Raw genomic sequence first — 13,720 nt, 5'->3', positions numbered from 1 at the left:
TATATATATAGGCCTTTTGGATCAGGGCTGGGGATCACGATCGGACCCCAGCACTCGCCATGGGCCCCTGTTACTCTGTTCCACTATTAGCCCCCTGTCCGGCGCAACACACACACACACACACACACATAGATAGACTTAAATATAGACATATATACAGCAACATTATTACCTCCATGCTGAGAAATGTCATCGCTTTTCAGTTGCAAATCTACTTTATTGATAAAGTCGCATGCCAGGTCAACGCAGACAAGTTTCTGTACGTGTGTTTGATCCACGCAAGGATCCATCCAAGGAGAAAGAAATTGTGCTTTTCGTAGATAATAAAACGTGGAAAAAACAGAAATAGTTTGTCGTATTGTTTGTTATATTTATTTGTTTGGTTAATGTCTTTTCAAGTTTTGGTTCTTTTGCTGTTGTAGGTAGGCATACCCCGTAGAATAAATAATTATTGCTCCTTATTGTAACTGGTCCCCTCGGGACGTGCGAGCATAGGCACGTGTCTAGAATGCCAATGCATAAATCCGGCCCTGTCTAAATTTTTACATGGAAACAGGTAGTAGATGGATGACTCTTGTTCCTCATTCCTTATTACAGGGTTGTACATTTGCTTTGGAAGTCTGTAACAACCAGGAGAGGGCGCTGCATTTCTGAACCAATGTCCATAATGCAGCCAAAATCAGATGTTTTGTTTGAGGATTTCATTCAGTTCTCAAATCTGCCATAGTCATTTTAAAGATGATGATGATTATGAAGATTTTAATTTATATGTAATTTCACAACAGAGTATGGATATTGTATAAAAAAAGATGTTACACTACAATTCAAAAGTTTGGGGTCGTTAAGATTTAAAAAAAAAAAAATTTTATTCAGCAAGGATGCATTAAATTTATCAAAAGTCACAGTAAAGACATTTATAATGTTGCAAAACATTTAAAATTCAAATAGAAGATGTTCTTTTAAACTTTTATATTCATCAGCAAATCCTGAAATAATGTATTAAGGTTTGCACAAAAATATTAATCAACACAATTGTTTTCAACATCAATAATAATATAAAATATTTCTTGAGCTCCAAATCATATTACAATGATTTCTGAATGATCATGTAACACTGGTGACTGGAATGCTGATATTTGATGTTTATAATCCTGTTACTGTAATATTTAAAAAATAAAATACATGTAAATTGAATATAACATATTTTTAAAAAGTATTACTCATTTATGTATTATTAGTATATTTATTAGTATTTATTTTAACAAGAAAATGCATGCACTTTTATGATAAAATATTGTAAAAATGTTTTTTAAGTGAAAATGAAATGAATAGGCTTATAAATTATGTAAAAATGCCATTTTCTAGAGCTTGAGGCTTCAGATGTAACAGCTTACACAGAAAATAATTCACTAAAGCATGTGAATATAATATAGCTGACACTCATTTGACCTGCAGCCAGGCTCTGACTGCTGTAGAATGAATGTAACTGTGAGCATTCAGTGTCCTTTTGCTGTCACTGGCTCATAACATTTCTGCCTCTTTTGTTGCCAACGGGAGGAGAAAGAGGGTATTTAAAAAAAATAAAAAAACACTAGAACATTCTTTATTAAGTGTTGGGTGGAATTCAGAAGAGTGAAAACTGTTAAGAACTGCAGCATTGCAGCTCTGGGAACAAGTTTTAACATTCTTTTTACTCTTTCCCTCAAACTTGGAGAATTTATGGAAATGTAGAAGACAGTGAAAGGCCCCTGGACCGTATGAATGGATATTACAATTCTGCTGAAACCGGAACTAATGTGGCATCCCTGACGCTGGCACTAGATTTTAATACAAATTGAGGCTAATTATCCCTCCATCCTGCGCCGAGGTTTTACGCTCAACAATATGAGATGGCTGAAGGCCAGAAGATTGAGGAGACCACCCAGGAATAAAGACAGTGTAGTATCGTTTATGTACGTTAAGTGCAGACAGGGGTGTAACAGCATTATAACTGCTTATGGTTAAAACAGTAGCAAAACAACATTATTAAAGGAATAGCTCACCCAAAAATTAAAATTTGCTGGAAATCTACCCACCTTCAGGCCATGTGATATATGTAGATGTGTTTGTTTCTTCATCGGAACAAAGTTTAGCGTTACATCACTTGCTCACCAATGGATCCTCTGCAGTGAATGGGTGCCGTCAGAATGAGAGTCCAAACAGCTGATAAAAACATCACAATAATCCACAAGTAATCCACACAACTCCAGTCCATCAGTTAACGTTTTAACAAATCCAACTTCAAACCGTTGCTTCTGGCTAAAATAGGTCTTCTTAAAATGTCTTAATTATGGATTTGTTTATTACAAACATGCAGCTTTTTGCTTCACAAGATGTCAAATGTGGTGTACATTACTTGTGGATTATTGTGATTTTTTTTCAGTTGTTTGGACTCTTTCTTACGACACCCATTCATTGCAGAGGCTGCATTAGTGAGGATGTGAAATTTCTCCCAATGACATTAAATTAAATTAATTTTAATGCAAAAAATACTAATGAAACTTACTGAAATGTATGTGTGCGTAGGATATATAATCTTTTTTTTTTCTCTCTCTTTTTTTTTTCTTCTTCTTTTAACTAAAGAAGAAGTTATTTTCTTAATCAGACTTCTTTTATTACAGATTGACCATTTTGGTTTTTTGGAGAATGGCACATTCAAACAGAGGTACCTTCTTAATGACCAGCACTGGCACAAGGAAGGAGGTCCAATCCTGTTTTACACGGGCAATGAAGGAGACATTTCATGGTTCTGTAACAACACTGTAAATATGCATTTTCTTATATCTTCGGTTGGAAAAAATGACAGAAAAAAAGTTATAGAGATTTTGGAAATGACAAAACTGTGAACTACCACTTCTGTTAATTGAATTGCCAAGCAGGAAAACAACAAATGCAACAGCAAGGTTCCTGAAATAGAAAAAACATTCATTTTCTCTATAGGGGAATTTATGTTTGTGAATGATAACTTATAAACATTTAAATATAGACCTACTGTGAGCTATGAGGTTGTTAATCAATGTTATATGCTTTTGTTGCCATCAGTCCGCATTATTTCACCTTTTTTTTATAGTCATGTTCAAAAGTGGAATTCCTAGCGGAAAAACAACATTATCCATGATTTTGCAGAGAAAGTCTTGTACAGAGTCATGAACCTTTGTTTTTTTGTCTATTGTTCACATACTTTTGCTTCAAATCAAAAGTGTGTAAAGTTGTGATTCACCTTATAGCTGGATGATGTGGTTCATGGCTTATAACTCTTAAACAAAGATGTTTTTAAATGGGTGGGAAAAATACTTCCAGAACCAAATCCACTGAAAAAATGGACAGGCGCTGTTACACTCTTATTATTTTTGGTGCTGCTAATGATGCAGAAATGATCAACTTCACCTTTAAAGGGGTCATATGATGCGATTTCAAGTTTTCTTTCTCTTTGGAGTGTTACAAGCTGTTCGTGAATAGATACGATCCCTAAAGTTGCAAAGACTAAAGTCTCAAAACCAAAGAGATATTCTTTATAAAAGTTAAGACTCGTCCGCGCCCCCCTAAAATGCCTCGTTCATGCCCCCACATGTCTACGTCACGATGTGGGAAGATTTGCATAACGCCGCCCAAATGTTCACGCAAAGAAAGAAGGCATAACTTTATTGTTGTTGCCGGCGCCGCCATGTTGTGAAGATGCTGTGTGTTTCGATGTGAAAGCAAAAATACTTTGTTTGGCCTTCCAAAAGAAAGAAGGCGTAACAAAGTATTTTTGCTTTCGCAACGAAACACACAGCATCTTCACAACATGGTGGCGCCTGCAACAACAATAAAGTTACGCCTTCTTTCTTTTGGAAGGCCAAACAAAATATTTTTGCTTTCAAAAATAAAGAGGACATGACTAGAAATCAGTGGTTAAGTTGTATTTACAACACTGTTCCAGAACACTTCAACCCAAATATTCAGATGTGTGCACCGCATTTTATGGAGGACTGTTTCCTGATCCTGGTAGAGTAGACTACAATGCCGGCTGTTCTGACTCACAGACTGCAAGTACGTTTTCATATTTAAAGGATTTGCCACTGACGATTCAAACGTGAGTTTTGAGCAGTGTAGAGTAGCGCTTGTTGTTTGTCATTTCTCCCTAGCCCTAGTTTTTTTTTTTTGCCTTAATCCTCATAAACACATTTCATTACACCAAATACACAAAATAATGTTCTTTTTAGCAACATCATTTGACCCCTTTAACAGTTGATGATTATAATAAGCACAGTGTCCTTAGATAATCAGTATCAGCATAATGTACTTCACAATTACATCATTCTGAAAAATACTGCTATCAAATATGAAATATTGCCATACAGAGGAAAAATGTCTTGTAAAAGTATAACATTTAGTAGCGATAGTTTGCAAACTCTTAGTCCAAACGAAAGCTCAATATCTCCATCTCTACTTTTTCCCAAGGGTTTCATGTGGGATGTAGCAGAAGAGCTGGGAGCCATGCTGGTTTTTGCTGAACATCGCTACTATGGAGAGTCTATGCCGTTCGGCGAGGAATCTTACAGCGTGAGTCAATACCGCTGTCGGGCAATAAGTCTGTCCAATAATAACACTGTCCTTGACCTTCTAGGCTTGTCTTTCCTTTCCTCCAGAATGCAAAGTATCTGAACTACCTGACCTCAGAACAGGCTTTAGCTGACTTTGCAGTGCTCATCAAAGCTCTGAAAACAACCCTGCCTGGAGCTCAGAAGAGTTCAGTCATCGCCATTGGCGGCTCCTACGGTGGGATGCTGGCGGCCTGGCTGAGGATGAAATATCCCAGTGCAGTTGTAGGGTGAGAGTTTGCCTCGTTCATGTTTATTTTCATGTATACAGTATGTATGTATTGTGTATAATTGTTTATCGTATACAATGGTGTGAAAAAGTGTTGGTACAGTATATATATATACACGTGTGTGTGTGTGTGTGTGTGTGTATATGTATACACACACAAAATCTAAATCTATGAAGTTGACATGGCAAACGTTTAATAAGTGCTTAAGGGTCACAGCTTGTGTAGTTTATATCTAAATGTGAAATATTAGCCTATTAAAAATTCATAAGTACAGCATAAATTAATGGAGTATCATGCCTAGAAACTGAATAATATCTTACATTTAGAGTGCCATGGGATTCTGGAATAGTAAAATGCTTAACTGTAGTGTGTAACCATGTGTTTAATTGAGGAAGGTGATGTAATTCAGCAGAGAAGTTCATGATTATTGGTAGATTTTTCTACTGTGTAATAGGATGATCAGTGATTGTGACCTTCTGATGTTTTCAGTGCTCTTGCCGCGTCTGCTCCCATCTGGCAGTTCATTGTGCCTTGTGGAGAGTTTTACAAAGTGGTCACCCATGATTTCACCATCAGTGGTACCAACTGTAGCAGCAACATCAGGAGGTCATGGGCGGCTATTGACAGGGTCTCAGCATCAGGTTTGTGAACGTGATTGCTATGCTGCTTTGCCCTTTGTTAAACATATTTTTTGTGATCATGTCGTGCATGTGTAGATAATATTGTTGACAATGTTTGGAAGATGTGGTACTGATTACAAAAGACACAGTTAAAATAATCAATAATAGGAATCAATAATTTTGGAAACGTAATATTTTTACGTAATGCATGTTTTGACCTAATGTTAAATTCATGGAACATTAGTATAGCAGTAAAATTAGTTAACTAGTCAAGTTTACTGGGACACAGTCAGTTTATATTCTAACCAATTTATTGCCATTACCTGATACCTGGTAATCAGTCTGTAATTATTAAAAAATAAAGAAATAAAAATCTCTGTAATCGAATTATGTGTGTATCAATTCCAAGGACTTGATGTTTGTTTTGCTGATTTTGATTAGCTGATTATGTCGTCAAGATTACCTGTACTCCTTTACTAGCCAAGACTGATAGTTGAAGGATTTTGTTCTATTTGTTTTAAACCCATGCTCATTTGTGATTTTTCATGGTTTTGTAACTCTTGCTTATAAAAAAGCTCTAAAAGCTTATGGGTTTTTCTAGACTCATTTGATCAGCTTTTCTTTTATAGGTGAGGGTCTGCAGTGGCTGTCTCAGGAGTTTGGACTGTGTAGTTCTTTAAAGACTCCAGACGAAGTGTACGGCTTCAAGGCTTGGCTGCAGGAAACCTGGGTGAACTTAGCCATGGTGGATTATCCATATGAAGCCAACTTCCTCCAACCACTTCCAGCCTGGCCTGTTAAGGTACGATAAGTTCACTTCCAAGGTTTCCCTTGCAGAACATACTGTGGCACACACCTTCTAAGTTTATACCTTCAAAGCACTGTTTTGGCATGAAAGCGTCTGCCAAGTGCATGAATGTAAAAATGTAATTTAAAATATACCATGTTGAAGAATTATTATCAAAATCATATACCATGGTACAGTATTTACATGATACATGAATTTGAAATCTTTTGTAACATTATAAATGTCTTTACTGTCACTTTTGATCAATTGAATGCATCCTTGCTGAATAAAAGTATAAAAACATGGTTTTAATATGGTATTTATTTATTTTAATTGTATTTATTGTTTAAATATTTAAGAACACTAGAACTGACCTTTTGCTAGGCCCTGTCTACATTTCATACATTTCAGATAAGTAATTACTTATCTGAAATGGCATAGTTTTTCAGTATATTGTGACTATGAAGTGGTAAAAATGAAAAAAAAAAAAAATCTTACATGGTCTAGAATGAAGTATGACACGCCTTACAAGAATAATGAATGACTAAAACACAACAAAAGTCATTAACAATAAAATTCTACTTTTACAGCTGGATTTCACAGCTAGTCGGTATGAATCATTCTCAGTCTATGATTTCCTCATTAATGCTGACTCATCTCTGATAATAAGTCTGTTGTACCCATTTACATCAGTATGCAAATAGCTTCATTCATATTCATAAAGCTTCTGTTTTCTTTCACCCTCAGAATTGAGCTTTTGTTCAGGTTTTTGTTCGGTTTTGGTTAGAGGGTGGCGTGGACAATAAAAAATGTTTATTGTCAGACTCCTGAGGCATCTGTATTTTCATTCATTGAATCTATCTGACAGAGGAAAGGAAAATTAATATGAAGAGCCCTAGTGTGCATGGCAAGAAAGTAATATAAGCTCTGTCTAAAGCTAGTGAGTTGCTGACCTAGAAAACATTTTAAAGGGGTCATATGATGTTGCTAAAAATAACATTATTTTGTGTATTTGGGGTAAAGAAATGTGTTTATGCGGTTTAAGGTTAAAAAAACACATTATTTTCCACATACTGTGCATTATTGTTTCTCCTCGTTTTTTACAAAGCTCATCGGTCTAAAAAGCGAGGTGTGCTCTGATTAACCAGCTATCCAGTGCATTGTGATTGGCCGAATACCTCAAGCGTGTGACGGAAATCTTACGCCCCTCACCATACTGTGATGCCCTGTCCGGCCGGAGCAATGAAACAAAAGCATTAAAACACATTATAAACGAGGCATTCGCGCCGTGTAAACATGTCTGCATTTGTGATCAGAGAAATGACAAACAACAAGTGCTACTCTACACTGCTAAAAACTCGCGTTTGAATCATCAGTGGCAAATCCTTTAAATATGAAAACGTACTTACAGTCTGTGAGTCAGAACAGTCGGCATTGTAGTCTACTCTACCAGGATCAGGAAACAGTCCTCCATAAAATGTGCTGCACAGATCTGATTATTTGGGTTGAAGTGTTCTGGAACAGTGTTGTAAATACAACTTAAACACTGATTTCTAGTCATGTCCTCTTTTGGAAGGCCAAACAAAGTAGTTTCGCTTTCACAACTAAACACACAGCGCCTTCAGGACATGGCGGCAGCGGCAACAACAATACTACAGCGAGAATAAAAGTTATGCCTTCTTTCTTTGCGTGAACATTTGGGCGGCGTTATGCAAATCTTCCCACATCGTGACGTAGACGTGGTGGCGTGTTAGAACGAGCCGTTTTAGGTAGGCGTGGCTGACTCTTAACTTTTATAAAGAATATCTCTTTGGATTTGAGACTTCAGTCTTTGCAACTTTACAGATCTTCTTTATGCACCAAGAGCTTGTATCACTACAAAGAGAAAGGAAAAATTGAAATGGCATCATATGACCCCTTTAAAATTAATCTGAATTGCCATGTACAACACATTTTACTTCCATATTTGACATATTTCAGAGTGAAAGATGATAGTAAATCAGAAAATAAATAACTGAATTGTGAAAAGTCTGCATTATATACAAGATAAAGCCAGACTGAACACTAGTTTGCTAAAGCAATGCCTAAATAGCTACAGTATTAGTCGATTGATTAACATTATCCAAACAAGTCAACTTAGTAGGTAACAGAGATAGACTTGGCAGTGTGAATTTGAATCACAAAAGCTTTTGTTTTTGAGGAAATAGTTTAAACGTTTATTTTTTTATTATTTAGGAGCGGTAGCTTTTCTCTAGCACATATGAATATGCAGACTGTAGACTTTGCAAAATCTCAGATGGTTTACTTTTGAGTAGTTTTCTTTCCCCCCTCAAATCTGATAATGTATGCAACCCCTATGTGTGGTTAAAGCAGTTTAGGCAGTGGGTGCAAAGAGGCTTTTTACTGACAAAGCTAATGTGATTATGTGAGTGACTGAGAAAAGGGGGTATTGAAGGCTTAGGAGTGGGAAATCTGTTGCTGGAGATGAATGTGTAAACCTAATCCCATCTGGAAAGTAGAGAGAAGGTGCTTTGGACAGCCTCTGCTGGTTTTGTCATAGTATAAATCTCTGCTCGGACATGCGTGTAGCATATATTGCGCTCAGACCACCATCTTGGAAGAAAAGGTTAGCAACAACTTCAAAATCAAACATGACATCCCGTTAAGGGTGATGTGTGTTAATGTGTGTGATGTGGGATGCAATGTTAAAATAAGTTCTACTATCCTAGTTTAATCTGTAGAGATAGCAATGGGTAAAATTGTGGTCACATTTACCGATGCATGGCGAAATTTCGCGTTTGAAGTAATTTTAGTAGGAATCTGTGTGATTGAGCGGAAAATTTCTCCACAAAGACACGAACGATGGTGAAACATTTGCGATTACAGACAACAGTACTCAAGGTGGCGATAGTATTACCTTATGGCAACAAACAAAATTTGTCATTATTCTGATAGCTAGCTTAACTACAACATTTAGCAAACATAAAAATTCTTCACAGTAGTTGAAATGAAAGAGAAAACAGATTGTAGGAGACAGTTTGCGTTGAAGTCCAGATGAAATGGAAGTAGCAACAGATCTTTTCTTCTATATTGTAATGAACATCTGAGTGTAATGGATTATTGAGAAAAAAAAAATGCAGGCCGGGGATTTGGTTCTATCTGTTGTTTGTTGATTGGACTTTGAGGTGTTGGCGTTGCACTCAAAAATGAATTCAAACTTATGGTTGATTGTGGAAGAACGGGGTTTAAACTTAAGATTTTGACCTTTACAAGGTAATTTTTTTTTTAAATAAACGTAACACAATAAATCATTCACAATTAGATAAATTATCTTTATAGCACCTCTTGTGGCAATACTGTCAATGCAACACATATTTGCATTATGACATGATTGTGCTTCAGTCCTATTTCATGTGGAGCTAGTTTCTGTAGATAACTCCATAGCTTGATATATTTGTCAAGGTTTCGTTGCCTTTGAAACATTCTTACTTTGTTCCAGCTTGACTGTGATACATTCCACTCCAGCAGAATTCCATTCCACTCAATTTCACATGCAAATCAGATGATTCCACAAAAAAAGCTGCATGGGGGATTTTCACAGCAAGATTGTTTTAAAAGAACTGGAACTTATGAGACATCTTCATGCAGATGAAGCTTTGCTTGTTTGCATAATGTAATTTGTGCCTTTGTTATGCAATAAAGCTGAACTCTTGTCATCTCTCTGAACATAAAGCCAGCTGTTTGTTCTGTGATTTACATGTGTTTTTCTGATTCTCAGGTGGTGTGCAAAAATCTTCATTTTGATACCGGTGTATCAGACAAACAGCTGTTGAATGGTATCTCTCATGCCGTAAAAGTGTACTACAATTACACGGGAGATGCAGTCTGTCTCAACACCTCACAAACCGCTACTGGGAATCTGGGCTTGCTTGGTTGGTACTACCAGGTAAAATATTAAAATGTTTGGAAGTTTGACTCGATATGGTCACATTTATTAATCTAGGTCCTCGCATTCTGTTTTATTTAAATTCACATGTTGATGAAGAATTATGATGCTGTTCTTTTCCATACATATAAATTAATTAGGGAAGGAAGCAGTTAAGCTCCAAAAATGTCAAAAAGTACTATGACATTTTTTTTGATGTATTCCAAAATTCAAATGTCAAATGATAGGTATGACAAAACTGAAGTTATTCACAGAAAATTGCTTGGAAATCTTTGGCCCGCTAGGTCACACTTGGTCTGTTTTTCTCACAAAGTTATTGTAGGATGACTTTATGATTTGACCTTTGATTTTTGATCAAACCTATTTGATTGATGATCTTTGTGGTACTTTTAATCAGAATCAGAAAGAGCTTTATTGCCAAATATGTTTGTTTACACATACAAGGAATTTGTTCGGGTGACAGAAGCTTCCAGTACACAGAGACAACAACAACACACAGATAATAAGAAATAAAGATATGTGAATAAAAACACATACATACACACACACACACACATATATATATATATATACGTATATATATATATATATATATATATATATATATATATATTTACATTTAGTCATTTAGCAGACGCTTTTATCCAGAGCGTTTTACAAATGAGGACAATACAATAATAAAGCAGTCAAAACGAACAAAAGAGAAACAATATATAATATATACAATATATAAGTGCAAATGAGAAGTCTCGGTTAACCTAACACAGTACACGTATCAAGGTCCCACTTTAGGTCCTGAGAGATGGTGGTGTCCAGGAACCTGAATGACTCTACTGCAGCCACGGTGCTGTTCATGATGGTGAGTTGGGGTAGTGCTGGGTGGTTTCTCCTGAAGTCCACTATTTGCATTACAACTACCACTAGTCCAGGTTGTTATATCTGCACCAGACAGCCAGCTGCTCAACCTCACTTCTGTATGCAGACTCATCACCGTCCTGGATGAGGCTAGTAACTGTAGTGTCTTCTACAAACTTCCGGAGCTTGACAGAGGGGTCAGTAGAGGTGCAGTCGTTGGTGTGCAGGGAGAAGAGCAGTGGGGAGAGCACACATCCCTGGGGGGTGCCAGTGCTGCTGATGGTGCGACTGTTTGACATCAATTATTGATAGTCTCACTAACTGTTGCCGATCTGTCAGAGAGATGGTGATCAATTGACAGACTTGTCAATTGCTCAATAAGCAAACTGCAGGGGGTCCATTAAGGGCCCAGTGATGTCCTTCAGATAGGCCAACACCAGTCTCTCAAACGACTTAATGACCACAGGTCTGTAATCATTAAGTCCTGTGATTCTGGGTTTTTTCTTTGGAATGGGGATGATTGTGGAGTGTTTGAAGCAGGAAGGGATTTCGCACAGCTCCAGTGATCTGTTGAAGATCTGTGAAAAGATGTGGGCCAGCTGGCCAGCACAGGTTTTCAGACAGGCTGGTGAAACACCATCTGAGCCTGGTGCTTTTCTTGTCTTCTGTTTTCTGAAGACCTGACACACATCATCGTCACTTATCTGGTGTGAGACCAGGGGTTTTAAATCTGCAGTAACACTCATTCAGGTCTTCAGCACGTTGTTGATTCGCCTCAGTGCTGGGGGATGGTGTCTTGTAGTTTGTGATGTCTTTCAGGCCTTTCCACACTGAAGCATGATCATTTGCTCAAAACTGGTTTTCCAGCTTTTTAGAGTAGCTCCTCTTAGCCACTCTGATCTCCTTTGCCAGTGTGTTCCTGGTCTGATTGTACAAGATTCTGTTCCCGCTCCTGTAGGCATCCTCTTTGGCTTGACGAAGCTGTCTGAGTTTTGCTGTGAACCTGGGTTTTATGTCATTTTCTTTTCATTTGTTATAAGTTTAAAAAGCTAATTTCTGGATATTAACATCATGTTGTTGAACATTTTATGATATGGTGTCGTATTTGCAGAGCTGCACAGAGATGGTAATGCCAATGTGTACAGACGGCATCATTGACATGTTTGAGCCACAGCCATGGAACTTCCAGGCCTTCTCAGATGAGTGCTACAATCAGTTTGGAGTGCGGCCACGGGAAGACTGGGCAGAAATTGTATACGGTGGGAGAAACATAAGTGCTCACAAAAATATCATCTTCAGGTAGGACCTTTTGTGTTTATATAATATTAAGCACTGCCTTAATTTTTCACTTCCTACCATAATTAAAAGAAATTGATTTGAGGAGATGTTCAGTTTGGGGTTTAGATCTTAGTTCTGTTCCAAAAGCCTTGTTGTCATGTGCCTACATAGTGTAGGCAGCATCCTAAACATTGTGAATATCATAAATATCTGATTTGGAACAACACACTGATTTCAATGTGGTTTAATGTTAGCATGTTGCTAAGCTAATTATGTAATACTCCCCATAAAAATACTCAACACAGACTAAGTAAAATAGTTAATTTATAGTTAACCTTTAGTATTGGATTAGATTGTATTTTTTGTCTTGGTTCAGTCATCAGTTATTTTTTTCACTGATGCTGTTGCAATGTATTCTGGTATGACCTTCCCAACAAAGCATAACCTACATGAGATGTTGCCTCAAAATTTGGGCATCACAAGGTGTTTTAGAAAGTTTTGAACAACCTTCTTGTTGGGGGTCTATGTATGCCAGTTTATAAGGCTTTCTAAGTAGGCAGCTCACTAGGCTTTGGAACATAGCTAGTGTTTTTTGGACTGTAATTGAAACATTCCATTTATATGTTCTAGTTGGGGTACATATACTATATTTGGTGATACTATGGACCTAAAGTTGTGTCGTCTTTTTCAGTAATGGAAATCTTGATCCATGGATGAGCGGTGGAGTGACCACGAGTCTTTCAGAATCTCTGGTTGCCATTATGATCGATGGAGGTGCTCACCACCTTGATCTGCGCTACAGCAACAAGTTTGACCCAGAGTCAGTTATCAAAACACGGGCGTTAGAAGTATGCTACTTCAAGAAGTGGCTCAATCAGGTAGCAACTACACAATGATATGGAATCAAGATCATTGGAAATTTTAAGAAACAAGAAACACAAAATGAACCATTACTATTTGCTATGTGCCAAAGTTAGGGGTTCTTAAACTTGGTACTTAATTGGAAAAAAATACAGTTTTTATTAAAAGTTCTTTTTGGGGACAATAATGTTCCTTGTTTTTTTTTGTTTTTGTTTTTTTGTGTGTGTGTGTGCATGTTTATGTGGTTTATGAGGACACAAATTTGTATAATAACATGGGTATTACATAGGTATTACAACAAGGAGGTGCTTTATGAGGACATTTTACGTGTCCCCGTAATTCAAAAGGCTTATAAATAATTCAGAATTCGTTTTTTTGAAAATCTAAAAATGCAGAAAGTTTCCTGTGAGGGGTAGGTTTAGGGGTAGGGTTGGTGTAGGGAAATAGAAAATACGTTTTTTTACAGTATAAAAACCATTACGCGTATGGAGAGTCCCCATAAACCATAAAAACAAACCTGT

At 36.9% G+C, this 13,720-nt stretch overlaps 1 protein-coding gene across 1 annotated transcript in view; it reads left to right on the top strand.

Moving 5' to 3' along the window:
• Positions 1-13,446, top strand: part of LOC107561745 (lysosomal Pro-X carboxypeptidase-like) — a 23,218-nt gene extending 9,772 nt beyond the window's left edge. Inside the window, exons 2-9 of the mRNA XM_016246218.1 lie at positions 2,661-2,801; positions 4,483-4,584; positions 4,671-4,852; positions 5,342-5,493; positions 6,102-6,274; positions 10,038-10,205; positions 12,172-12,359; positions 13,030-13,446. Of these exons, the coding sequence (XP_016101704.1) occupies positions 2,661-2,801; positions 4,483-4,584; positions 4,671-4,852; positions 5,342-5,493; positions 6,102-6,274; positions 10,038-10,205; positions 12,172-12,359; positions 13,030-13,234 (1,311 nt within the window). The 3' untranslated portion in view covers positions 13,235-13,446. The remainder of the gene's footprint in view (positions 1-2,660; positions 2,802-4,482; positions 4,585-4,670; positions 4,853-5,341; positions 5,494-6,101; positions 6,275-10,037; positions 10,206-12,171; positions 12,360-13,029) is intronic.
• The last annotated feature ends 274 nt before the right edge of the window (positions 13,447-13,720 follow it).

Source organism: Sinocyclocheilus grahami, unplaced genomic scaffold (genome assembly GCF_001515645.1).
Source record: "Sinocyclocheilus grahami isolate Dianchi unplaced genomic scaffold, SAMN03320097.WGS_v1.1 scaffold790.1, whole genome shotgun sequence".
Lineage (NCBI taxonomy): Eukaryota > Metazoa > Chordata > Actinopteri > Cypriniformes > Cyprinidae > Sinocyclocheilus > Sinocyclocheilus grahami.
The sequence above is the reverse complement of the archived record's forward strand: the minus strand, read 5'-3'. Positions and strand labels throughout refer to the sequence as shown.